The sequence below is a fragment of the Saimiri boliviensis genome, chromosome 4 (genome assembly GCF_048565385.1).
Source record: "Saimiri boliviensis isolate mSaiBol1 chromosome 4, mSaiBol1.pri, whole genome shotgun sequence".
NCBI classification, from domain to species: Eukaryota; Metazoa; Chordata; class Mammalia; order Primates; family Cebidae; genus Saimiri; species Saimiri boliviensis.
In genome coordinates this window covers 140175982-140202613 of record NC_133452.1, presented here as the reverse complement: position 1 = coordinate 140202613, position 26632 = coordinate 140175982, and the positions used below count along the sequence as shown (strand labels likewise).

Sequence of the window (26632 nt, the reverse complement as noted above, 5' to 3'; positions counted from 1 at the left end):
AGATCCACCCAGACCGATTGAGTCTGAAGCTCCAGGACTCAAGGTGGGCGAGCAGCCTGCATTCTAATCTTCCAGAGGATTCCAGTACGTGCTTCTAGCCTGACAGATTATTCTAATGCACACGAACGTTTGAGAACACCTGCCCCTTTTTCAGCACTACATTTTACCACACTCACAAGAGTTTGTCAGGTGTTTACTCCCAGGTATTACAATTGGGGAAAGGGTGTGGTATGAGTGCCCATTCGTGGACGGATGAAGCAGACAAGCATTCAAATGTCAAGTGCCTGTAAATTCAGAGCTAGTTGTACTACTTTTCAAACACTCACTCTCTCCCGGTTTTCATCACTGATGAAATCACTGCAGAGGAAGTCAGGAGGTGGAGATAATGATGCAGAACTGAGAAGGGGCCATTATTCCTCCAGTTGTGCTATGGAGAAAATGAGGAAGCCTTCTCCAAGAAGCCCCGGCAGAGTGTCTTAGCAGGTTGAGCAAGCAGGATTTGGATAGGTGTCACATAGCAAGGTTCACTCTCACTCTTAAACACAAGGCTGACTCTGTAGCCCCACACAGCCCAGCATGGTAGCCCCAGCCCTGTGTGCCTGCTGAGCACTCAAATTGTGACTTCTGAATTGAGATGTCCTATGAGGGCAAAAGACATGCTAGACTTCAAAGTCTTGATACATAGTAAAGGCATATGAAATATCTCAATCATATTTTGTATTGAAATGGTAGCATACTGGATATATTTGATTAAATAAAGCATCAAAATTAACTTCACCTTTTCTTTTTACTCTTTCAATGCAACTGATAGAAAATTTTATATTACATGCGGCTTGCATTGTATTTCTATTGGGCACTTCTGTTTTAGACTAATCCTTAAAGTCCTATCTACATCCATGTTAATGCACACAATATGATGTCCATAAGTTATTATTTACTGGTAACAGTGATTGTCAACACTTGAACCAAGAGACCTATTACAATCTTAGGACTTATTCTAGGTATTCTAGGGGGGGCTAGAATCAGTTCAGAAGTTAACTTCCCAAGGTCAGAGTTAGACCAAGAGGCAAAATCAGGTGGTCAGGATGACTGGCTTGAAGAATAAGGTCATAGGAAGGTCATAATGGCTTCCCAGGAACAGATTGAGGTAGCACAGTCAGGAGCCAAGAGCATGGAGATGGAGGATCAGGTGGTCATGAGTGTAAAGAAACTTCCTCCTGCATGCCCAGAGCTTTTATATTGTTCCTGCTGGGCCAGGAACTAACTCTAGAATGGCTTATCCAGGTATCTGAGTGGCAGAAGATAATTGGAAACACCTGGCTGAAGTAGGTGGCTTGGCACGCTCCAGCAAACAACCACTTCTAGGACATTAGTGGTGTTAGGGCCAGTTCGAGCGTTTGTTAGATTAGGGTGGCCTGAAAGTGAGCTTCCATATCCCAGGTGAGTGGGTCCGTGAGTTATTTTTACCCTCATTTAAACCTATCACTGCACAATGTTAAAGATAAACGGAGCTTACATAAAAACTGCAAGCTGAAGCAATGATGTTTATATTAGAGACAAGAATAATAACTTCATTGCTGTATTGAAACAATCAGCTGACATCAGAGTTATCACAAGATAGCCCTTTGTGGTAGATTTTTTTCTGGAGATGGCTGCAGTAACCCCTCCTATCCTGCATGCCCTTTTGCACTGTGACTCTACCACCCTTCCCATAATGGGGAGAGTCTGTTTCCCCTTTGTTTGAATTTGGGCTGATCGTGTAGCCAATGTTTGGGAGGAAATGAATTGGGTAGCCTCCAGGCCAAGGCCTTAGGATGCTTTGCAGCTTTTGTTTTGCCACCTTGGAAGCGGCCAACACATAAAGAAGCACTGGCTAGACTAATGAACAATGACAGAATGCTTAGCAGGAGAATGGCCACGTGGAGGAGAACTGAGGTGCATCCAGCACCCAGCACCAGACCTGGGAGGGAAGCCATCTTGGCCCCACAGCCCCAGTCAGACCCCGGTGGCCATCACCACTAGCAGAAGAGGGGAACTGTGTCCCCTGTGCTCTCGTGAGTTCCTGCACACTGAATTACAAGCAATCAAAAGGCTGCAGCCGGCTGGGCATAATAGCACACCTGTAATCTCAGCACTTTGGGAGGCCAAGGAGGGTGGATCACATGAGGTCAGGAGTTCAAGACCAGCCTGATCAACATGGTGAAACTCCCTCTTTACTTAAAAAAAAAAAAATGAATAAAAAACAAAAACAAAAATTAGCTGACCATCGTGGTAAGGCCTGTAATCTCAGCTACTTGGGAAGCTGAGGCAGGGGAATCGCTTGAACCCAGGAGGTCGTGGTTGCAGTGAGACCAAATCATGCCATTTTATTCCTGCCTGAAAGTCCATCTCAAAAAATAAATAAATAAATAAATAGATACAGAAAGAAAAACAAAACCCAAAAACAGAACAAAAGGCTTTGGGATGGCTTATTTATTAGGTATCAGCAGATAGTGAAACAACCTTTATTTATATGTGCATTTTTCATTAAGTTTCTTTCATACATTATTTACATGGTAAATAATGGAGAGTATATATTGTTTGTGGTAGTTCTTTATGTGCTTATTCAGAATGTATCATGCTGCACACTATATCCAGCAAGTTATATGGGCTTGGTGCTTATCTTTTCAGATGTCATGCTTTAAAAATGAATATATAGAGAAATATCTTTTTAAAATTATACTTTAAGTTCTGGGATACATGTGTAGAACCTGCAGGTTCATTACGTAGGTATACATATTCATGCCACGGTGGTTTGCTACACCCATCAACCTGTCATGTACAGTAGGTATTTCTGCTAATGCTATCTCCTCCTAGCCCCCAACATGCCCCAATGTGTCATGTTCCCCTCCCTGTGTCCATCTGTTCTCACTGTTCAGTTCCCACATATGAGTAAGAATATATGGTGTTTAGTTTGCTGAGAATGATGGTTTCTGGCCTCATCCATGTCCCTGCAAAGGACATGAACTCATCCTTTTTATGGCTGCATAGTATTCCACAGTATATATATGCTACATTTTCTTTATGCAGTCTATCATTGATAGGCATTTGGGTTGATTCCAAGTCTTTGCTATTGTGAATAGTGCTGCAAGAAACATACGTGTACATGTGTCTTTATAGTTGAATGATTTACAATCCTTTGGGTATATACTCACTAATAGGATTGCTGGGTCAAATGGCATTTCTGGTTCTAGATCCTTGAGGAAAAGCCACACTGTCTTCCACAATGGTTGAACTAATTTATTCTCCCACCAAGAGTGTAAAAACGTTCTATTTCTCCACATCCTCTCCAGCATCTGTGGTTTCCTGACTTTTTAATGATCGCCATTTTAACTGGTATGAGATGGTATCTCACTATGGTTTTCTTTTTTTTTTTTTTTTTTTTTTTTTTTTTTTTTGAGATGGAGTTTCGCTCTTGTTACCCAGGCTGGAGTGCAATGGTGCGATCTCGGCTCACTGCAACTTCCGCCTCCTGGGTTCAGGCATTCCTCCTTCCTCAGCCTCCTGAGTAGCTGGGATTACAGGCACGTGCCACCATGCCCAGCTAATTTTTTGTATTTTTAGTAGAGACGGGGTTTCACCATGTTGATCAGGATGGTCTCGATCTTTTGACCTCGTGATCCACCCGCCTCGGCCTCGCAAAGTGCTGGGATTACAGGCTTGAGCCACCACGCCCAGCCTCACTATGGTTTTAATTTGCATTTCTCTAACGACCAGTGTTGATTAGCTTTTTTTCATATGTTTGTTGGCCACATAAATGTCTTCTTATGAGAAGTATCTGTTCATATCCTTTGCCCACTTTTTGATGGGGTTGTTTTTTTTCTTTAAATTTGTTTAAGTTCCTTGTAGATTCTGGATATCAGCAGTTTGTCAGATGGATAGATTGCAAAATTGTTCTCTCACTCTGTAGGTTGCCTGTTCACTGATGATAGTTTCTGTTGCTGGACAGAGGCTTTTTAGTTTAATTAGATCCTATTTGTCAGTTTTGGCTTTTGTTGCTATTGTTTTTGGTGTTTTAGTCATGAAGTCTTTGCCCATGCCTGTGTCCTAAATGGTATTGCCTAGGTTTTCTTCTTGGGTTTTTCTGGGTTTAGGTCTTACACTTAAGTCTTTAATCCATCTCGAGTTAATTTTTATATAAGGTGTGAGGAAGGGGTCCAGTTTCAGTTTTCTGCATATGGCTAGCCAGTTTTTACAACACAATATGTTAAATAAGGAATCTTTTCCCCATTGCTTGTTTTTGTCAGGTTTGTCAAAGATCAGATGGTTGTAGATGTGTGGCATTATTTCTGAGGCCTCTGTTCTGTTCCATTGGTCTAGATAACTGTTTTGGTACCAGTACCATGTTGTTTTGTTTACTGTAGCTTTGTAGTATAGTCCGAAGTCAGGTAGCATGATGCCTCCAGCTTTGTTCATTTTGCTTAGAATTTTCTTGGCTATACTGGATATTCTTTGGTTCCATAGGAAATTTAAAGTAATTTTTTTCTAATTCTGTGAAGAAAGTCAATGGTAGCTTGATGGACATAGCATCAAATCTATAAATTTCTTGGGCAGTATGGCCATTTTCATGATATTGATTCTTCTTATTCTTGAACATGGAATGTTTTTCCATTTGTTTGTATCCTCTCTTATTTTCTTGAGCAGTGGTTTGTAGTTCTCCTTGAAGGAGTACTTCACATCCCTTGTAAGTCGTATTCCTAGGCATCTTACTGTCTTTGTAGCAATTGTGAATGGGATTTCACTCATGATTTCACTCTCTGCCTATTATTGGTGTATAATAATGCTTGTGGTTTTTGCACATTGATTTTGTATCCTGAGATTTGGCTGAAATTGCTTATCAACTTAAGGAGATTTTGGGCTAAGACAATGGGGTTTTCTAAATATAAAATCATGTCATCTGCAAACAGAGACAACTTGACTTCCTTTCTTCCTACTTGAATACCCTTTATTTCTTTCTCTTGCCTGATTGGCCTGGCCAGAACTTCCAATACTACGTTGAATAGGAACGGTGAGAGAGGGTATCTTTGGCTTGTGCCATTTTTCAAAGGAAATGCTTCCAGCTTTTGCCCATTCAGTATGATATTGGGTGTGGTTTTATCATAAATAGTTCTTACTATTTTGAGGTAGGTTTCATCAGTAGCTAGTTTATTGAGAGTTTTTAGCATGAAGGTTGTTGAATTTTATCGAAGGCCTTTTCTGCATCTATTGAGATAATCGTGTGGTTTGTATTATTGGTTGTTTATGTGATAGATTACATTTCTTGATTTTCTTATGTTGAACCAGCCTTGCATCCCAGGGATGAAGCTGACTTGATCATGGTGGATAAGCTTTCGATGAGCTCTTGGATTTGGTTTGCCAGTGTTTTATTGAGGATTTTTGCATCAATGTTCATCAGGGATATTGGCCCGGATTTTTTTGTTGTTGTTGTGTCTCTGCCAGGTTTTGGTGTCAGGACGATGTTGGTCTCATAAAATGAGTTAGCGAGGATTCCCTCTTTTTGTATTGTTTGGAATAGTTTCATTAGGAACGGTACCAGCTCCTCTGGTGCCTCTGGTAGAATTTGGCTGTAAATCATCTGGTCTTGGACTTATCTTGGTTGGTGGGCTACTAATTGCTGCCTCAATTTCAGAACTTATTATTGGTCTGTTGGGGGATTCAACTTCTTTCTGGTTCAGTCTTGGGAGGGTATATGTGTCCAGGAATTTATCCATTTCTTCTAGATTTTCTAGTTTATTTGTGTAGGGGTATTTATAGTATTCCCTGATAGTAGTTTTTATTTCTGTGGGATCAGTGGTGATATCTCCTTTATCTTTTTTTTTTTTTTTTTTTTTTTTTGAGATAGAGTTTTACTCTTGCTGTCCAGACTGGAGTGCAATGGTGCAATCTCAGCTCATTACAACCTCTGCCTCCCAGGTTCAAGCGATTCTCCTGCCTCAGATTCCCGAGTAGCTGGGATTACAGGCATGCACCACCATGCCCGGTTAATGTTGTATTTTCTTTGTCTTTTTTTTATTATTATACTTTAGGTTCTGGGGTACATGTGCTGATCACACAGGATTGTACATACATGACAATGTGGTTTACTGCCTGCATCCACCCCATCATCTATATCTGGCATTTCTCCCCAGGTTATCCCTCCAAACCTCCCCACCCTCCTTGTCCCTCCCCAAGCCCCTGCCAACAGACCTCAGTGTGTGATGCTCCCCTCCCTGTGTCCATGTGTTCTCATTGTTCAACACTTGCCTATGGGTGAGAACATGTGGTGTTTGATTTTCTGTTCTTGTGTCAGTTTGCTGAGAATGATAGTTTCCAGATTCATCCATGTCCCTACAAAGGACATGAACTCATCGTTTTTTATGGCTGCATAGTATTCCATGGTGTGTATGTGCCACATTTTCCTTGTCCAATCTGTCATCGATGGGCATTTGGGTTGGTTCCAGGTTTTTGCTATTGTAACCAGTGCCGCAATGAATATATGTGTGCATGTGTCTTTATAATAGAACAATTTATAATCCTTTGGATGTATACTCAGTAATGAGATTGCTGGGTCAAATGGAATTTCTATTTCTAAGTCCTTGAGGAATCGCCGCACTGTCCTCCACAATGGTTGAACTAATTTACACTCCCACCAACAGTGTAAAAGTGTTCCCATTTCTCCACATCCTCACCAGCATCTATTGTCTCTAGATTTTTTAATGATCGCCATTCTAACTGGTGTGAGATGGTATCTCAATGTAGTTTTGATTTGCATTTCTCTAATGACCAGTGATGATGCACATTTTTTCATATGTTTGTTGACCTCATATATGTCTTCTTTTGTAAAGTGTCTGTTTATATACTTCGCCCACTTTTGAATGGGTTTGTTTTTTTCTTGTAAAACTGTTTTAGTTCTTTGTAGATTCTAGATAGTAGCCCTTTGTCAGATGGGTAGATTGCAAAAATTTTTTCCCATTCTGTTGGTTGCTGGTTCACTCTAATGTTTGTTTCTTTTGCTCTACAGAAGCTCTGGAGTTAATGTATTTTTAGCAGAGATGGGGTTTCTCCATTTTGGCCAGGCTGGTCTCGAATTTCCAACCTCAGGTGATGTGCCTGCCTTGGCTTCCCAAAGTGCTGGGATTACAGGATGAGCCACTCCTTTATTTATTTTTAGGGTGTCTACTTGATTCTTCTGTCTTTTCTTCTTTGTCCGTCTGGCTAGTGGTCTATCTATTTTGTTAATCTTTTCAAAAAAATAGGTCCTGGATTCAGTGACTTTCTCGAAGGGTTTTTCGTCTCTCTGTCTCCTTCAGTTCTGCTCTGATCTTAGTTATTTCTTGTCTTCTGCTAGCTTTTGAATTTGTTTGCTGTTGCCTCTTTAGTTCTTTTAATTGTGATGTTAAAGTGTTGATTTTAGACCTTTCCCTCCTGTGGGCATTTTAGTGCTATAAATTTCCCTTTAAACACTGCTTTGGCCGTGTCCCAGAGTTTCTGGTATGTTACGTCTTTGTTCTCATTGGTTTCAAATAACTTATTTATTTCTGCCTTTATTTTGTTATTTATCCAGTAGTCATTCAGGAGCAGGTTGTTCAGTTTCCATGTATTTGTGCAGTTTTGAGTGAGTGTCTTAATCTTGAGTTCAAGTTTGATTGCACCATGGTCTGAGAAACTGTTTGTTATTTCCGTTCCTTTGCATTTGCTCAGGAGTGTTTTACTTCCTATGTAGTCAGTTTTTAGAATGACTGTGATGTGGCGCTGAGAAGAATATATATTCTGTTGATTTAGGTTGGGGAGTTCTGTAGATGTCTATTAGATCTGCTTGGTCAAGAGCTGAGTTCAAGTCCAGAATATCCTTATTAATTTCGTGTCTTGTTGATGTAATATTAACAGTGGGGTGTTAAAGTTTCCATCATTATTGTGTGGGAGTCTAAGTCTCTTTGTAGGTCTGTAAGAACTTGCTTTATGAATCTGGATGTTCCTGTATTGGGTGCATATATATTTATGATAGTTAGCTATTCTTGTTGCATTGATCCCTTTTCCATTATGTAATGCCCTTCTTTGTCTTTTTTGATCTTTGTTGGTTTAAAGTCTTTTTTATCAGAGACTAAGATTGCAACCCCTGCTTTTAAAAATAAGCAAAAGCTTTTCATTTTCATATTCCTCCATTTCTTTATTTCAAGCCTGTGTGTGTCTTTACATGTGAGATGGATCTGGTAAATACAGCACACAAATGGGTATTGACTCTTTATCCAATTTGTCAGTCTGTGTCTTTTAGTTGGGGCATTTAGCCCATTTACACTTAAGTTTAATATTATTATATATGAATTTGATTCTCTCATTATGATGCTAGCTAGTTATTTAGCCTGTTAGTTGATGCAATTTCTTCTTAGTGTCAATAGTCTTTACAATTTGTTATGTTTTTGCAGTGGCTGGTACCGGTTTTTCTTTTCCATATTATTGCTTCCTTCAGGAGCTCTTGTAAGGCAGGCTTGGTGGTGACAAAATCTCTCAGCATTTTCTTGTCTATAAAGGATTTCATTTCTCCTTCAGTTACGAAGCTTAGTTTGGCTGCATATGAGATGAAAATTCTTTTCTTTAAGAATGTTGAATATTGGCCCCCGCTCTCTTCTGGCTTGTAGGGTTTCTGCAGAGAGATTTGCTGTTAGTCTGATGGGCTTCCCTTTGTGGGTAATCTTACCTTTTTCTCTGGCTGCCCTTAGAATTTTCTCCTTCATTTCAACCTTGGTGAATCTAACAATTATGTGTCTTTGAGTTCCTCTTCTCAAGGAGTATCTTTGTGGTATCTTCTATTTCCTGAATTTGAATGTTGGCCTGCTTTGCTAGGTTGGTGATGTTCTCCTGGATAATATCCTGAAGAGTATTTTCCAACCTGGTTTCATTCTCCCCATCAAATGTAGTTTTGGTCTTTTCGCATAGTCCCAAATTACTTGAAAGCTTTATTCGTTCTTTTTCATTCTTTTTTCTCTAATCTTGTCTTCATGTTTTATTTCATTAAGTTGTTCTTATATCTCTGATATCCTTCCTTCCACTTGATTAATTCAGCTATTGATAGTTGCATATGCTTCACGAGGTTTTCGTCCTGTGTTTTGCAGCTCCATCGGATCATTTATGTTCTTCTCTAAACTGGTTATTCTTGTTTGCAATTTGTCTAACCGTTTTTCAAGGTTCTTACTTTCTTTGCACTGGATTAGAACATGCTCCTTTAGCTTGGATTAGTTTCTTATTACTCACCTTCTGAAGCCTACTTCTGTCAATTCATCAAACTCATTCTTCATCTAGTTTTGTTCCCTTACTGGTGAGGAGTTGTGATTGGAGGAGAAAAAGTGTTCTGGTTTTTGGAATTTTCAGCCTTTTTGAGCTGGTTTTTCCTCGTCTTGATGGATTTATCTACCTTTGGTCTTTCATGTTGGTGACCTTTGGATGGGGTTTTTGTGTGGACATCCTTTTTGTTGATGCTATTCCTTTCTCTTTGTTAGTTTTCCTTCTAACAGGCCACATGGGCACGGTGGCTCAGACCTGCTATCCTAGCACTTTGTTAGGGCAAGGTAGGTGGATCACAAGGTCAAGAGATTGAGACCATCATGACCAACACCATAAAACTCTATCTCTACTAAAAATACAAAAATTAGCTGTGAATGGTGGTGCCCGCCTCTAGTCCCAGCTACTTGGGAGGCTGAGGCAGAAGAATCTTTTGAAGCCAGGAGGCAGAGTTGCAGTGAGCCAAGACTGTGTCATTGCATTCCAGCCCAGTGACAGAGCAAGACTTTGTCTAAAAAAAAAAAAAAAAAAAAAAAACACAGGCCCCTCTGCTGCAGGTCTGCTCGAGTTTGCTGGAGGACCACTCCAGACACTCTTTGCCTGGGTATCACCAGTAGAGGCTGCAGAACAGCAAAGATTGCTGCCTTTTACTTCCTCTGGAAGCTTCATCCCAGAGGAGCACCACCAGATGCCAGCCAGAGCTCTCCTGTATGAGGTGTCTGTCGACCCCTGCTGAGAAGTATCTCCTAGTCAGGAGGCATGGGTGTCCAGGACCCACCTGAGGAGGCAGTCTGTCCTTTAGCACATCTTGAACACTGTGTCTGGAGATCTGCTGCTGTCTTCAAAGCTGGCAGGTGGGAATGTTTAAGTATGCTGAAGCTGTGCCTTCAGTCACCCCTTCCCCCAGGTGCTCTGTCCCAAGGAGATGGGAATTTTATGTATAAGCCCCTGACTGGGGCTGCTGCCTTTTTTCAGAGATGCCCTTCCCAGAGAAGAGGAGTCTAGAGAGGCAGTCTGGTTACAGCGGTTTTGCAGAGCTGCGGTGTGCTTCACCCAGTTTGAACTTCCCAGTGGCTTTGTTTACACTGCATGGGGAAAACCACCTACTCAAGCTTCAGTCATGGCAGATACCCCTCACCCCACCAAGCTCGAGTGTCCCAGGTTGACTTCAGACTGCTGTGCTGGCAGTGAGAATTTCAGGCCAGTGGGTCTTAGCTTGCTGGGCACCATGGGGGTGGGATGTGCTGAGCTAGACCACTTGGCTCCCTGGCTTCAGCTCTCTTTCCAGGGGAGTAAATGGTTCTATCTCACTGGCATTCCAGGTGCTACCAGGGTATGAAAAAACTCCTGCAGCTAGCTCCATGTCTGCCCAAACAGCCACCCAGTTTTGTGCTTGAAACCCAAGGTCCTGGTGGTGTAGGCATCTGAGGGAATCTCCTGGTCAGCGAATTGAAATGACCATGGTAAAAGCTTAGTATCTGGGCCAGAATGCACCATTCTTCATGGCACAGTCCCTCACAACTTCCCTTGGGTAGGACAGGACCCTGACCCCTTGTATTTCCTGGGTAAGGCAACACCCCACCCTGCTTCAGCTCGCCCTCCTTGGGCTACATACACTGTCTAACCAGTCCCAATGAGATGAGCTGGGTACCTCAGTTGGAAATGCAAAGATCACCCACCTCTGCGTTGATCTCATTGGGAGCTGCAGACCAGAGCTATTCCTATTCAGTCATCTTCAAGGAATATCAGTTTTAAATGACTGAATATAGGAACATTTTCGTTGAACACTGCTTTTTTTGAAACTCTGAAATCAAGAAAAATATTAAAATAAAGCTAAGAGAAAACTTCTGCTTCATTATAACAGTGAAATTGGCCACACCTTGAAATATGAGGTATTAATAATTTGAGGCTGATGGCTCTCTCCTTTAGTCCCAGCATTTTGGGAAGATTTCTTGAAGCCAGGAGCAATATAGCCCAAACATATGTTTTTAGAATTTTTATATACTAAAAATAAAGAACATTAGCCATGTGTGGTAATGCATGCCTCTAGTCCCAGCTACTTGGGAGGTTAAAGCTGGAGGATGACTTGAGCCCAGGAGTTCAAGTCTACAGTTAGCTATGATAATGCCACTGTACTACAGCCTGGGTGACAGGCCCTGTCTACAAAAAATGAAAAAGTATTTGAGACAGATACCATGAAATTTGGAGAAAATTTAGAACAGATGGTAGGAACTATATATATAGGTTATGAACTTTGCTCAAAATAATTTCAGCCCTGAAAGATTCACAAAATAATATTATATATTACAGAGATAGAAGTAGAGAATATCCTCATAGATACCCACTTGTACACTATAGTATGGCAAGAAGGTGTTACTGAAAGAGAAGCCAACTTCATTTTTTATGTTTATTTATTTTTTTTTATTTTTTTATTTTTTGAGATGGAGTCTCCCTCTGTCGCCTAGGCTGGAGTACAGTGGCATGATCTCAGCTCACTGCCGCCTCCACCTTCGGGGTTCAAGCCATTCTCATGCCAGCCTCCTCAGTGGCTAGGATTACAGGCGCCCCACCACCACCACACCCAGCTAAGTTTTGTGTTTTTATTAGAGACGTGGTTTTGCCACGTTGGCCAGGCTGGTCTTGAACTCCTCACCTCAAGATATCTACCTGCCTCAGCCTCCCAAAGTGCTAGGATTGCAGGTGTGAGCCACCATACTCAGCCAGAAGCCAATTTTATTGTCACTGGCATAGCCTCCGAGCCAAGGGACACTGCAGGTTGTGATCTGCGGTGAAAGCAGAGTGAAAGCAAACAGTGCCAGATAGCACTAGGGCAGCTCTATGATTTATGGGTTCCTTGACACTAATCACACTAACCAGCAAAATCTTGAGAAATTGTGGCAGCCATGGCCTGGGGCAAAGCGTGCAATGCAGTTCTGAGAGGGCTTAGAGAGATACCTGATTTAAAGCTACAGGATGTCCTCAGTGTACTTTCCTGTTCCCCCTGCTAAAATTCTTCAGCAAACAGCCAGCCCCGTTCAAGTATAATAATAAGTAGAAAGGCACTACCCCAGAATCTATGCTTGAGTGGGAATGGGGAAAGGATTGCAAGAAGAAAAGGGACCTAAGAAAGCAGATGCACAGTACATATCATAAGGGGTATCATTCAAAAAATTAAGCAGTTGGAGCTTGGGTAATTGTCCTCTACAGAGTCAAAGAAATTACAGGCCACATACTTTTGTTAAGTTTGCAGAAGGCAAAGGTGGGCAAATTATAGTCCATGGGCCTGAGTTTTATTGGAACACAGTCATACCCATTTCATTCCATATTGTCCATGGCTGTTTTGTGCTACAGAAGCAAAGCAACAGAGACCATATGGTTCACAAGCCTAAAATGTTTACTATCTAGCTTTATAAGAAAAAAGTTGTCTGTCCCTTGGCTTAAATAAAGTCACCAAGAGATAAAAAGGAAGCTGGTAGTAAACAGGAAAAGTATGGAAGAGAAAAAAAAGCCCTTACAGAAAATGAAACCATATTAGCAACAAAATATAAAATAAATGTTACGAAAACAGTTGAACAGTCTGGAGGAAATCACATAAAATAATACAAAACAAAACCCAAATATGAATAGCTAGGAGATAATAGATGTAAATGATAGAACAAAAGAGATATAACATGTACATAATTGGTGTGCCTGAAAAAGAAAGCTAATAAAGAGATTAGATATAGTCAAAGATAAATAGAAGAAATAAATATATAACTAAAATCTGCAAATTGAAAAAACAAATGATATCCTAGAAAACTGATTCAGAATAATTAACACTAGACTAGGAGCTATTCAATATTATATTGTTTCCAGGGAAGACAAATGTTAACCCCAACCTTGGAGTTTGTAGCTGTATATTCCTGGCCAGAGAGAAAAGATCAAGAGCAAAACAGATTTTGACATTGCCTCTTTCTTTGAGTACATATGGTGCCAATGTAGAATGATATGTTAGCAAAGAGCTATATGGCTTTCTAAATTTTGTTCTTTTATTTTTGGTGCTTTTATCTGTTTTTCTGATCAGTAATGTATCTTTAAAATGTCTGAAAGTCCCTTAATCTAAGGAGTCCACATGACACAGTGCTTTTGCCCAGGAAGAAAATAGACTGACAAAGCCATAAGGCCAGACTTTGGTTTTGTACTGTTTGTTTTTATTAGCATAGTTTTATTAATTAAAACTAACCCAAAAACCTAAGACCTACCTATATGGATTCCATAAAACATAAGACCCAGCTGACCACAAAACTACTGGAGGTCCTGACTCAAACTGAATACCAGGCTGCCATCATGAAAACAGCTACTAAATGATGTTTAGAGATTAAATGTGTATGAATGGATTCAGACTGGGCATTCTTTCTGTGAAACTTTAATTTCCATTTGTTCAAATTTCCATGAGTTTTGTTAGTTATTTCATACATGTTTTCCCCTGAAATGTGTATACGTGTGTGTGTGTGTGTGTGTGTGTGTAGTTTTAAGATTTCTGTGACAGTAGCATGTACAGCACAAAGGACCAGGCTGAAAAAGCAGCAGTCAAATACACGTAGTTAAACATAACCTTCATTAACAAATCTTGTTATTCATGGATGCCAGCTCAGTTAATAAGTGTTTATGGCTTGGATACTGAACTGGAGGTTAATGTCGAGGTGGAAGCAATTGTAGAATCCAGAATTTTAAGACAAACACACATCCCACCACAGAAGGCATGCATGGAATCAGGTGTAGTCAGTCGGCTGTGGTGATACAAAGTGTTCTCCTTCACTGGTCCAGCTGTGAACAGCACTAGAGCTGGCAGCTTCCCAAGCAGAGGAGTGGCCCTTCCCAAGCCTCCTGAACCACTTCCGCATTCACCCCTCAAGTGGCCAAAGGGCAGACTGTGAGAGAAGTGTATTTTTATTTGACATTTTAAAATTAAAATTTTATTTTGACTTCTGTAAATTGGATTTGTAGAACAGAGAGATTAATAACATAGTTACAAGAGTCCATGTCCAAATTTAAGTAATATTTATACACGTCTCGACTTGGCCATCAAAGATCAATGGTATGGAGTCAGGTTTCCCTGAAACTATATTTGCTTAAAAGCAAAGTGAATGCAAGACATGATTTGAAAACTGCACTGTTTTTTGGCAATTAAGGGACATTTTTATGTTAAAGAATCTGAAGCTGTGGCACGTTCCTTAACTGCTTTCCTCTCTGTGAGATGGATTAAAAAACAGGAGACTTTTTTCATGTGCACTGGTAATCAGGTCAGGACTGAAAGCAAGTAAGTATTTGAGGAAGTGGACAAGTCAGTCACATCCTCAAAGGACACTGAAAGAATGCAGGAAGACTGTCTTTTTCCTCCTTCATTCCTTGAGAGACAAAGAGAGAAGACTGACCTCTAAAACATGTAACCTCAACACTGTTTCTCTAGTCAGAAGCCAAAGCTGGGTGGCGATTTGATCACAGAGTGTGGCCTGGCCGTGTCATGGGTCATGTGGTCCAGCATGTGAACAGGAAGGTGAGAACGGGTGAACTTTTGCCTCAGTTGTGCCATCCATCAGAGAATAAATGGAGCACGTCAACGTGTGCAGCTGTATAAGGAGGCGGATGGCTGCGTCCTTCTCACACAGGGGCCTTTGTCTCCTGGACATGATCTAGCATTACGACGCGATGCACTCAGCCTCGGCTTTGTGGCGAATTACTAACCCATTATCACACCAGAACACAGGATCATTTATCTTCTAATCCAGAGTGTCACCTGTTCTTCATTTACCAGTCAATAACCATTAATTATGCTCAGTGGAAATTTAAACAAAGCCCTTTCCCTCTGTTGAAACCAGTAAACTATTCAGTAATAACAAATAAATCTGGAGTTGTATATCCTTTCTCTTCTCATTCCCAGACTGAAGTCTGGTACAATATGAACTTTAGAGGAAATGCCTAGAAATTGATAGGTCAAAGGCCATGGATAGTCTGATGGAGAAGAAAAGAGCAGAGTCTTGGCTCTTGCTCTAGTAAAAGGAGAGGCCCCGACTGATCCCCAGATTCCTGCCAGGAACAAAACAAGCACCAGGGGATTCGGGCCAGTGTTTAAAGTGATCCACCATTAAGTGACAATCATATTTTCTCCTTTCATTTTTAGCAAGCCCTTGCTTTCTTTCACATGACTAAAAATAGGGCTTTTTTGAGACCATTCTAACACAGTGGACTGTTTCTAAAGAAATAAAATAAGCTGAGTGGTCCTGAAAGACCTATTTGAAATGTTATTTTTAGAATGGAAATTTGAGTCAAACACATTTAAGTGTATTTACCGCCTCACATCTAATCCCGCAGAAGAATGTTCAGGTAGAAATTCTAGCCAGAAGCGTAATTTAATTTTTCCTAAATATTCTGAAGGTATTTTGGCAAAAGCCAAAATAAGTTTGTGTGTGTGTGTGTGTGTGTGTGTGTGTGTGTGTGTGTGCACTTGTGCCTCTGTGTGTGTCCACGAATACACTCATGTGCCCACTTGGGTGAAGTGGGAGGCTCAGCTTAGTTGGGAAGCGTGCCAAAGGGCGGGCTGGATCCCAGTGAAGCCACCATACTGTGTGTACTGGAATTCATTCCAATGGCTAGACTTGGGACCCTGGTCCAGGACCTAGAGAGAGGTCAGCATTCCCAGACAGATGAGGGGACAGGGCGTTCCAGGCCACGGGAACTTCTCTTGCAGGCACAGACCTACAAGGAGCGGCTGCTCACTAGGCCTCTGTTCATGCGCACAGGCCTTGGTGCCCTTTTAAAAAGATACCTTGGGCAGCTTCTTGACAAATGGTTCTGGGCCTGGGCTTAGCCAATAGGGCCTGGGCTGCATTTCAAATCTCATTGCTCTCCTCAGCCCCCAATGTTTCACAGCATTTAGGGAGCTGCCACACCATGGTAGACTCCATCTGCTTGTGTGGACTATCCCAAAACAGTAAACAGCTTGTATTTCATGCCTTTTCTTTTTTTTTTTTTTTTGAGAAGGACTCTCACTCTGTCACCCAGGCTGGAGTGCAGTGGCCTCGGCTCACTGCAACTTCCACCTCCTGGGTTCTAGCAGTTCTCCTGCCTGAACCTCCTGAGTAGCTGGGACTATATGTGCACGCCACCACGCCCAGCTAATTTTTGTATTTTTAGTAGAGATGGGGTTTCACCATGTTGGTAAGGCTGGTCTTGAACTCCTGACCTCAAGAACTACCACGCCCAGCCTATTTCATGCCTTTTAAAAGCTCAGCTGCCTGGGTGTAGTGACTCATGCCTGTAATCCTAGCACTTTGGGAGGCCGAGGCTGGTGGATTGCCTGAGCTCAAGAGTTCAAGACCAGCCTGGGCAACATGGTGAAACCCCGTCTCTACTAAGTATAAAAAAGTAGCCAGGTGTGGTGACATGCGCCTGTAGTCCCAGCTACTTAGAAGGCTGAGGCAGGAGAATTGCTAAAACCCAGGAGGCGGACGTTGCAGTGAGCCAAGAGCGTGCCAGTGCACTTCAGCCTGGACAGCAGAGCAACTCTCTCTCTAAAAAAAAAAAAAAAAAAGGAAAAATGTTCATGCTTTTTTTGCATCCCTAACATTACCTGGGATTTTAAGGATACAGATTCTGAAAGATAATCTCCTTTTTTTTTTTTTTTTTTTTTTTTGAGATGGAGTTTCACTCTTCTTACCCAGGCTGGAGTGCAATGGCGCGATCTCGGCTCACCACAACCTCCGCCTCCTGGGTTCAGGCAGTTCTCCTGCCTCAGCCTCCTGAGTAGCTGGAATTACAGGCACGCGCCACCATGCCCAGCTGATTTTTTGTATTTTTAGTAGAGACGGGGTTTCACCATGTTGACCAGGATGGTCTCAATCTCTCGACCTCGTGATCCACCCGCCTCGGCCTCTCAAAGTGCTGGGATTACAGGTGTGAGCCACCGCACCTGGCTCCTCCTTTTTTTTTTTTTTATGAGACGGAGTTTTGCTCTGTTGCCAGGCTGGAGTGCAGTGGCACGATCTCGGCTTGCTGCAGTCTCCACCTACTGGATTCAAGTGATTCTCCTGCCTCAGCCTCTCTAGTATCTGGGACTATGGGCACACACCACCATGCCCAGATAATTTTTGTATTTTTAGTAGAGACAGGATTTCACCATGTTGGCCGGGATGGTGTCCATGTCTAGACCTTGTAATCCGCCCACCTTGGCCTACCAAAATGCTGGGATGACAGGTGTGAGCCACCATGCCCAGCCCTAAGAGATAAACTCTAGGCCTCTGAGTCCACTCCTCTGTGGCTGTGGCCCAGGCATCCATACCAAGATATTCCTCATGTGATTCTGATGCTTGGTAAAAGTTGGGAGCCATTGCTGTATTGGTTAGAATATGGTATGAATTTCATGCTCATGTTCCAGCCGTCTGTGTCCATATCTGATTATGTGCACTGGAAAACATTGTGTTTCCAGAGTGGCCACCGAGTGTGACATTGACATGAACTTGCCTCTCTTTCCCTCTAGGCTATGTGGTTGATGTTGCAGAATGATGAGCCTGAGGACTTTGTAATAGCTACCGGGGAGGTCCATAGTGTCCGGGAATTTGTCGAGAAATCATTCTTGCACATTGGAAAAACCATTGTGTAAGTATACCTGAGAAATGACTGCTTCTAGCTTACTGGTAGGTATGCACCTGAGCTTTCTGTGAAGCCTCGATTCTCGTTGTCATCTTCCCCCTTCACTCTCTTGAAGAGCAGTACAGAAAGTTTCAGTGTGGAGCGGGGACTTTGCTCTGCATCCAACCCTACTTGTGTTATTTGTCAAATGTTGTCATCATCTAAGCCAAGTTTTTCAAAATGTCTTTTATCTTTCTTCTAAGATGTTTTAAATTTTATTTATATTTAAATATTATTTTTGTTTTTAAGTTTTAAATTTTTTTGTCACAATGTAAATACCTTCTTTTATTGTAATTTTATTGTGGCTAATTCTGCTCTTACCAAATCATTGTGATAACATTACAGAATCTTTTTTAATACTTTTATATTTTAAAAAATTGAAACCATCAAAAACTTAACAGAAAAGTTACAAGCAACCAGGCTTACTCTCTGAACCACTGAGAATAAGCTGCTGTCCTGATGCTTCATCACCTTGAATTTTTGTGCGTGTTTTCTACAAACACAGTGACATTCTCCTGCAAAAACACAATACAACTATCAAACTCAGGAAATTCATAGTGATAAATTATTATCAGCTAATTCACAGGACCTACGTGAATTTTGGCAGTCGGGCCAATAATATGTGCTGAAAAGGTCTAGTTTATAATCATGCTGTACATTCACTGGTTGCATTAGATGAATTTTGAAGCCGGATTTTTATTGGAGTATTTGAAAGATTTGTGAGAAATCATTATAGATAAAAGATACTCTGGTTTTTTTTTATTTTTGGTAATTTTACATTGTGGTAAAATATAGATTAAAAATTTACCATTTTAACCATTTTTAAGTGTGTAATTCAGTGTCATTAAGTACATTCACAACGTTATGCAACTATCACCACTATCCATTCCTAGAACTTCCTTAACATTTCCAACAGAAACTTCTGTTCCCATTAAATAACTCCTCATTCTTTCGCCCCTCAGCACTTGATAACCTCTATTTTCCTTGCAGCTTCAGTGAATTTGCCTCTTCTGGGTACCTCATATAAGTGGAATTATGAAATATTTGTTTTTTTGTATCTGGCTTATTTCACCTACCAGAATGTTTTCATAGTTCATCCATGATATAACATGTTATTCCTTTAAACAAAATTATTATTATTTTTAGAGGCAGTCTCACGCTGTTGCCCAGGTGAGAATGCAGTAGTGTGTTTGTAGCTCACTACAGCCTTGAACTCTTAGGCTTAAGTGATCCTCCTGCCTCAGTCCCCTGAGTAGCTGGCACTATAGGGACATGCCACCATGTCTGGCTAATTTTTTTGAATTTTTTGTAGAGATGGGATCTCTCTCTGTTGCCCAGCCTGGTCTTAAACTCCTGGCTTCAAGCAGTCCTGCCACCGTGGCCTTCCAATGTGCTGAGATCACAGGTGTGAGCCACTGCATCTGGCTTCTTTCCTTTTTTGAAAGGCTGAATAATGTTCCATTCCATGTATATAGCACATACACTTTGCCTATCTGTTGATGGACACTGGGGCTGTTTACAACTTTTGGCTGTTGTGAATAATGCTGCTTACCAATACACATGTACAAATATCTGTTTGAGTCCCTGCTATCAGTTTTGGAGGGATATCTACTTAGGAGTGGATTTTCTTGGTCATATGGTAATACTACATCAAACTTTTTGAGGAACCACCAAACAACTTCCTGAGATTCATTTTTAAAACATAAGAAAGGACTCTCACTTCTATCCATGATGGAATACCAGAAACCAGATTTAGCTTTCTATCTTAAACAACTAGACAAAATACCTGAAACAACTGTTTCAGACACTGGACAGAAGGCAATGCAGAACTGTGATCCCTGACAGAAAGAGAACAAATGAGGTAAGCCCTGTAGTCACCCTGGCTTTCGTCCTGGGAGCACAGTCAGGACCATGCAGCATGGTCAGCAGAGAACAGCTATCTTGTTTAGGAGGCAGAGGTCACAGTTCAGGGAGTGTGAGGCATCTGGACTTTGTGAGACAGGGCTCTAGAAAGGTGGGCTCTACAAAGAGCTTCAAAAATCTGCAGAGGTATCCCCTGCAATCTTTGCTAAATAACAAGATATATGTATGCAAGAAACTCCACAAGCTTAGACAGAAATTTGCTGCCTCGGGGCTGGGAGTTGAATGTTTCTTAGAACTCATCCAAGACAGGAAGGCATTCAGGTTTCAGCCAACCGTAATGGAGAGATCTTGTAGATCTCTCCAGTAATGCACTACAGATTCCAGAAGGGCTATGCCTCAGTAATGGGGCTAATCACTGGAGTGAAGTCTGCTCTAGAGCCAGGCTAATAAAGTTTAAATACAAATCTCAAAAGGATCAAATCGGACACAAATAACTTAGTTTCCTACCATTACGAAAGCCAATATTCTTCAAAGGAAGACAGAAAAATCTAGCCACTGAACAACACAAAATGTATAATGTTCAGCATTTAATCAAAAATTTATAGGCATGTCAAGAAGCAGGAAAACATGACCCACAATCAAGAGAAAAACCAGTCAATAAAAACAAGCTGAGGAATGACAAAGATGATGATATAGCACACGAGGATGTTAAAATAACTATTAATAACTGTCTTCAAATATTTTAGACATGAATATATTGAAGAGAGAGAAGGAAAACATATTTTTTTAAAACCAGGTGGAACTTTTAGAAATGAAAAAATTAAGTATCTGAAATAAAAATTCACTTTTGGCATTGAGACCAGATTAGATCCTATAGAAGAAAAAACCTAATGAACATAGACATAGTAGTAGAAATTATTTAAAATGAAGCACAGGAACAAGGAGACTGGTAAACGGAAAAGGGACACTTTCAGTCACCTGTGGGATAGTTATCAAACAGCCTAACATATGTTTAATTGGAGTCCTGGGGAAAGACCGGGAGGGGCACAGAAATAGAATTAAATAATGGCCAAATGTTTCCCAAATTTGATGAATACAATAAAACCACAGATCTAAGAGGCATCATAAACCCCGATTAACACACAAAAAAGTCACACCATTATACCTCATAATCACAATACTGAAAATAGCTGCTAAAGAGAAACTAAAAGCAGCCAGAGAATAAAGAGAGTTATTTAGAGAGAAACTCAGTTTTATTCCCACTTGGGGAAACATGGTGTTACAGAGTTTCAGGAGCATATGCTGCTTTCACCTAAGGATGCTCCTTTAATTTTTTTATTCACGACTTGGTCAGTTCCATTTCTAAGTCATTTTCTTCATCTGTACACAACGTGGGGTAAGACTGTGGTTAAAGCACAGGTCCAGTGCCACACTTCCTGGGCTTGAATCCCAGCTCTGCAACTTCCTGGGGCACTTACTTATCCTCTCTATGCCTCCATTTTCCCAGCTGTAGAATGGAGATAGTAAGAGTCTCTACCCCACAGGAATGGGGTGAAGATTCAATAGGTTAATATAAGAAAGTTACGAAAAACAGTGTTTCACATGTCTTGAGCTCTCATAAGTATTTGCTATTAACAAAGTGGGTAACTGATTGAGCTTATTTGTTTGGAAGTGTTTAGCATGCTTTCCTCTAACATTTTACATGTTAAAACATTTGACATTGTTTAAATCCCAAAAATGAGACAAAGTCCATAAAACCATGATCAGTGTCTTTGTATGTAGTAGACTCAGGGTGATTTGGTTTTTGAATTGTAACATGGAGAGCAAAAGGTTTTTAATTAAAATCACTTTATGAAAGTCATTTTCTGTTCATTTACATATTTTCCTTACTGAGCCACCTGATTTAGAAAACAAGTCTAATACTTGAGAACTTGAGAACACGGATGAAAGGGAACTCTTACATACTTTAGTGGAATGTAAATTGGCAAAGTCTTCATGGATAACAGTATGGAGTTTCCTCAAAATATTGAAAATAGAACTCCCATGTGGCCCAGCAATCTGACCACTAGGTATATCTCCAAAGGAGATGAAATCAGTATGTCAGAGATGTCTGCATGTTCATGTTTATTATGGCATTATTTACACTAACCAAGATATGGGGCCAACCTAAATGTCTAATAACAATGACTGGCTAAAGAAAATATGGTACATATACACGATAGGATACTATTCAGCCATAGAAAAGAATAAAATCCCATCATTTGTGACAACATGGATAAATCTAGAGGACATGGTGTTAAGTGAGATAAGCCAGACACAGAATGATGAATACTGAATGGTATCACTCCTGTGAACTCTAAAGAAAGGTAATACAGAAGCAGAGAGTAGGACAGTGCTTTTCAGAAGCTGAGGAAGGGATAGGGGAAAGAGGCTGGGGAAATGATGGTAAATGGTTACAAAGTAACAATAAGATAGGAGAAATAAGTTCTGGCATTCTATTGTACAATAGGGTGACTAAGTTTAACAATACCTATTATGCATGTCAAAATAGCTAGAAGAGAGAATTTTAATGTCACCAGAAAGAAATATGTGCATGAGCCGATAGATACACTGACTATAACTCTGGATCATTATACAACATATACATGTATCAAAATATCAAAAAGCACCCCATAAATGTGTACAATCACAATGTGTCAATTAGAAATTTAAAAACAAAAATAAGAACACTTAGAAAAAAGAAATACTGCCCAATTATTATTTTGTGAACATTTTGTCTCAATATACTTCCAATTTTACGAAAAAATAGTGACAATTCATGGCCAAAAGTTAAATAAATCTGCTTTACATAAAAACATTGTGCTTTCCAATTTTATGAAAAAATATTGGCAATTTGTGGCTAAAAGTTAAATAAATTTGTTTTGCATAAAAACGTTGTGCAGGAAATGAATGACATTAATTACAGAAAATTTGAAATGAGAAGGCAAAAATAAAGATTTTTTTCAAATTTTACATGTAATATGAGGAGTTGGAAAATAGCATAAAGTTAAGAAGCAAGAAGATATAAAATAATCTTTGCAATATAATTTGGTCATGTTGATTCTCTTTTGGTCTTCTGTTTCATTTTTTAGGGAAGAGACCTCATTATCCAAAAAAAAAAAATTGGCCTTAATTCTTTTGTGGACTCAAAAATGTATTGTTGGATTGACTTTATTTGGGATTGAGGGTTTTTTTTATCCATTTCAAATAAAATTTATGTTGCTTCTAAGTAACCCTCCCTTTTTTTTTTTTTTTTTTTTTTTTTTTTGAAACCGAGTCTCACAGTTACCCAGGCTGGAGTGCAGTGGCACAGTCTTGACTCACTGCAACCTCTGCCTCCTGGGTTCCAGTGATTCTCCTGCCTTCGCCTCCTAAGTAGCTGGGATTATAGGCGTGCACCACCACACCTGACTAATTTTTATATTTCTGGTAGAAATGGGGTTTTACCATATTGGCCAGGCTGGTCTCGAACTCCTGACCTTAGGTGATCCATCCGCCTTGGCCTCCCAAAGTGCTGGAATTACAGGCATGAGTCACTGTGCCCAGCCCCAAAATTTTAATTAAAATGTATAGTTTAGCAGAAATTAATATCTGCCACTCTCATTAATTACATTTTTAAATAAACACTCAAACATATTTTAACAAATGTATATTGTATACGTGAATAAAACAGATTATACTTAAACAAGTCTAATGAGAAAAATAAGATGTTAAGCATAGCATCTTATGCTTTAAAAAATACATGCACTTGGCTGGGCACGGTGGCTTACACCTGTTATCCCATCATTTTGGGAGGCAGAGGTGGGCGGATGTCCTGAGGTCAAAACTTCAAGACCAGCCTGGCCAACATAGTGAAACCCATCTCTACAAAAAATACAAAAATTAGCCGGGTGTGGTGGTGGGTGCCTGTAATTCCAGCTACTCAGGAGGCTGAGGCAGGAGAATCATTTGCACCTGGGGGACAGAGGTTGCAGTGAGCCAAGGTTGTGCCATTGCACTCCAACTTGGGCAACAAGAGCAAGACTTTAAGTCTCAAAAAAAAAAAAAAAAGTGCACTTTTGTTTGTGTTGTCTATAGGAATCAAACATGACATTTTATTATTAGGAGTGTTCTGTTACACTCCAAAAGTTGCAAAGGATGATACACAAGAATTATTTTTTAAACGTGTGAAGTATCTATGCTAATAAAACCAAGGCTTAAGCATAATGAAAGTATCGATTAATATATTAAGAAAGGGAGAAAAGTAAATGGACTTTTCTAGTAATCAGAGGTCTTTTGTTTTTCAGGGACTGAAACTGAACTCAGAGTAGCCTTAGGGACCTGGTGCTCCTTCAGGGCCCCTCTGCTCCTTGGCTCCTGTTGCCTCCATCCCTCAGCTGCTCCTCATGGCACAGGGCATTCTTGAATGACTTTTGGGGACACAGCCTCACACAGTCAAAGAAGAATAGAACCTTTGAGAACAATCCACTTAGAAAAATCCTAAGGACTGTGGCTTGCCCTGTGTGTGTCCTGCAATTATCCCTTGACCTGTTGCTGTAGCCAGTGTGGGACTGGGTCCGAGGGGCTTGGCCAGTTTTCAGGGTGGGAGGTTTCTGGGATGAGCAGCCCCACTGAAAGTGCACTGTTTGAATGATGGGGAGCAGGGTCTTCCCTTAGAGCAGGATGCTATTGCAGAAGAACAGCAGAATGTGGTTCAAGGCAGACAGAGTGTTGTACAGGACCGAGCATAGAAAGTCAACACCAAGACAAAAGTATGTCAAATTGCAGGGTCATTTATTGCCAGCGACCACGGAGGACTCACGTCTCTCCAACCCGTGGCCCCGAGTTCAGGGGGAGAGGGGTTTTTAAGCTGAAAAACCACATCCTGGTTTCAGGGTGGGGGGATGCAGGGCAAGCAACTTTACAGCACTTATTGATAAGCAGAAGCAAGCACTTTTCATAGAAGCCAAGGTCAGCAGTTATTGCAAAGAAAATGGGGAAGCCGTTACAACTTATTTTAAGAACAGCTTTGTCTTTTACAAAATGGCGTTTCTCAGGTTCTAACTTTTAGGCTAGCCATGTTGCAAGAGACAGCCCATGCTCACCGCAGCACACAGGGAGTGGGTTAGGGCAAGCCTGGAAGCATGCCAGGAGCCGTGCCCTTACTCTGTTTAATTTCCAGGGCTGGGACACTGTTGCACTGAGAAGGAAACTGAGGCACAGAGCAATTCAGTGCTCTCCCCAGGTCACGCAGCGAGGGATTCACAGCCAGGATCTGAAATTAGTATTTTGTGACTCCAGATGCGCCTCTTTTCTTTATATGCACTTTTTATCCTTCTTGTCGTATACTGTCAAAAAAACTTTACGATCAGATATTTGCAGTGAACACAGACCCAGGTCTTCATGCCTCTGGGCATAGCCTCATTCCCAGGTTATCTTCCATGCTCTCAACGGCTGAGGGTGCTCTGTAAATATTTAATTAAGCACAAATGGATATCCCAAAAGCCGGCTTATCCAGAAAGTCCTCCCAGAAATGCCCACTGTCACCCTGATTTCCCCAGATTTCACTCTTGGTGTTATTCCCTCTCACATGGTGGGGACAGCTTGAGGGAAACCACTATGCATCTTCCCTAGAGGCCTGCTGGAACTGTCCTACTGAGGATGAAGAGGACCTGCATTCAGCGGAGAACATGGAGAGGAAGCAGAGCAATTGAGTTGAATCTTAGAATCAGCAGGATTTGGTGAACAGCTGGGTATAGAGGGTGAAAAAGAGCCAAGGTCTCTAGTTTCGTTAGCAGTGCTGTTAAGTAAGCTAGAAAGCTTTCTGCTCACTCATAGTTCTACCTGTTGTGCGTTGTGTGCTTGCCTTATGTTACATGAGGCTACACTATATCAGACACACCAATCAGTACTGGTAACATTCTCACTTTTGCTGTTTTCTGCTGTCTCTTCCCATTCCTGCTATTGTTTTTGAAATTTATCTGTTGTAAAGTTCACCGAAAAGACATGGCACGTGTCGCCATCTGTATATTTAGAATCGACACAAATATTTGCCCTTGAAGTCTTTGACATCACTTGAGTAATTTAAGCCACTTTGCTTTGCATTTATTAGAAAATAGCACATTAATTTGAGTTTGGGTTAGAAGATATTCAGGGGAACAGATCAGTAACACATGTAGTCATGATAAAATTTAATCTAACATTTTAAATTCTTATCCAGGCCAGGTGCAGCAGCTCACACCTGTAATCCTAGCACTTTGGGAGGCCAAGGCAGGTGGATCACAAGGTCAGGAGTTCAAGACCAGATTGGCCAACATGGTGAAACCCCGCCTCTACTAAAAAATACAAAAATTAGCTGGATGTGGCGGCTCGTGCCCGTAATCCTAGCTACTTGGGAGCCTGGGGTAGGAGAATTGCTTGAACAGGGACCCAGGAGGCGGAGGTTGCACTGAGCCGAGATGGCGCCACTGCACTCCAGCCTGGGCTACAGAGCAAGTCCCCATTTAAAAAAAATAAATAATTCTTATCCAGTCATTTGTATTAAGAAAGGCAGCCTTATGACAACAGCTTTCTTCTAAGAGTGTATGTGTGTGTGTGCACGTGTGTGTGTGTGTGTGTGTGTGTGTGTGTGTGTGTGTAGCACATTGCATTGTTGGGGCTCTTTTTAGTGCTATGTTTTGTTTTTCACTTTCCCATCAACTTACCACTAAGTATATTATGTAGAAAGGAAACGCTTTTCTCCTGCAATTAAAATGATAGTAGGATAAGCCAAACAGGCAAATACTTGTCT

The 26632-nt window shown here is 40.9% G+C and overlaps 1 protein-coding gene across 1 annotated transcript in view; it reads left to right on the top strand.

Annotated features, from left to right (window-relative positions):
* Nucleotides 1-26632, top strand: part of GMDS (GDP-mannose 4,6-dehydratase) — a 632017-nt gene that overhangs the window by 494531 nt on the left and 110854 nt on the right. The window contains exon 8 of the mRNA XM_003927401.4: nt 17810-17928. Within this exon, the coding sequence (XP_003927450.1) occupies nt 17810-17928 (119 nt within the window). The remainder of the gene's footprint in view (nt 1-17809; nt 17929-26632) is intronic.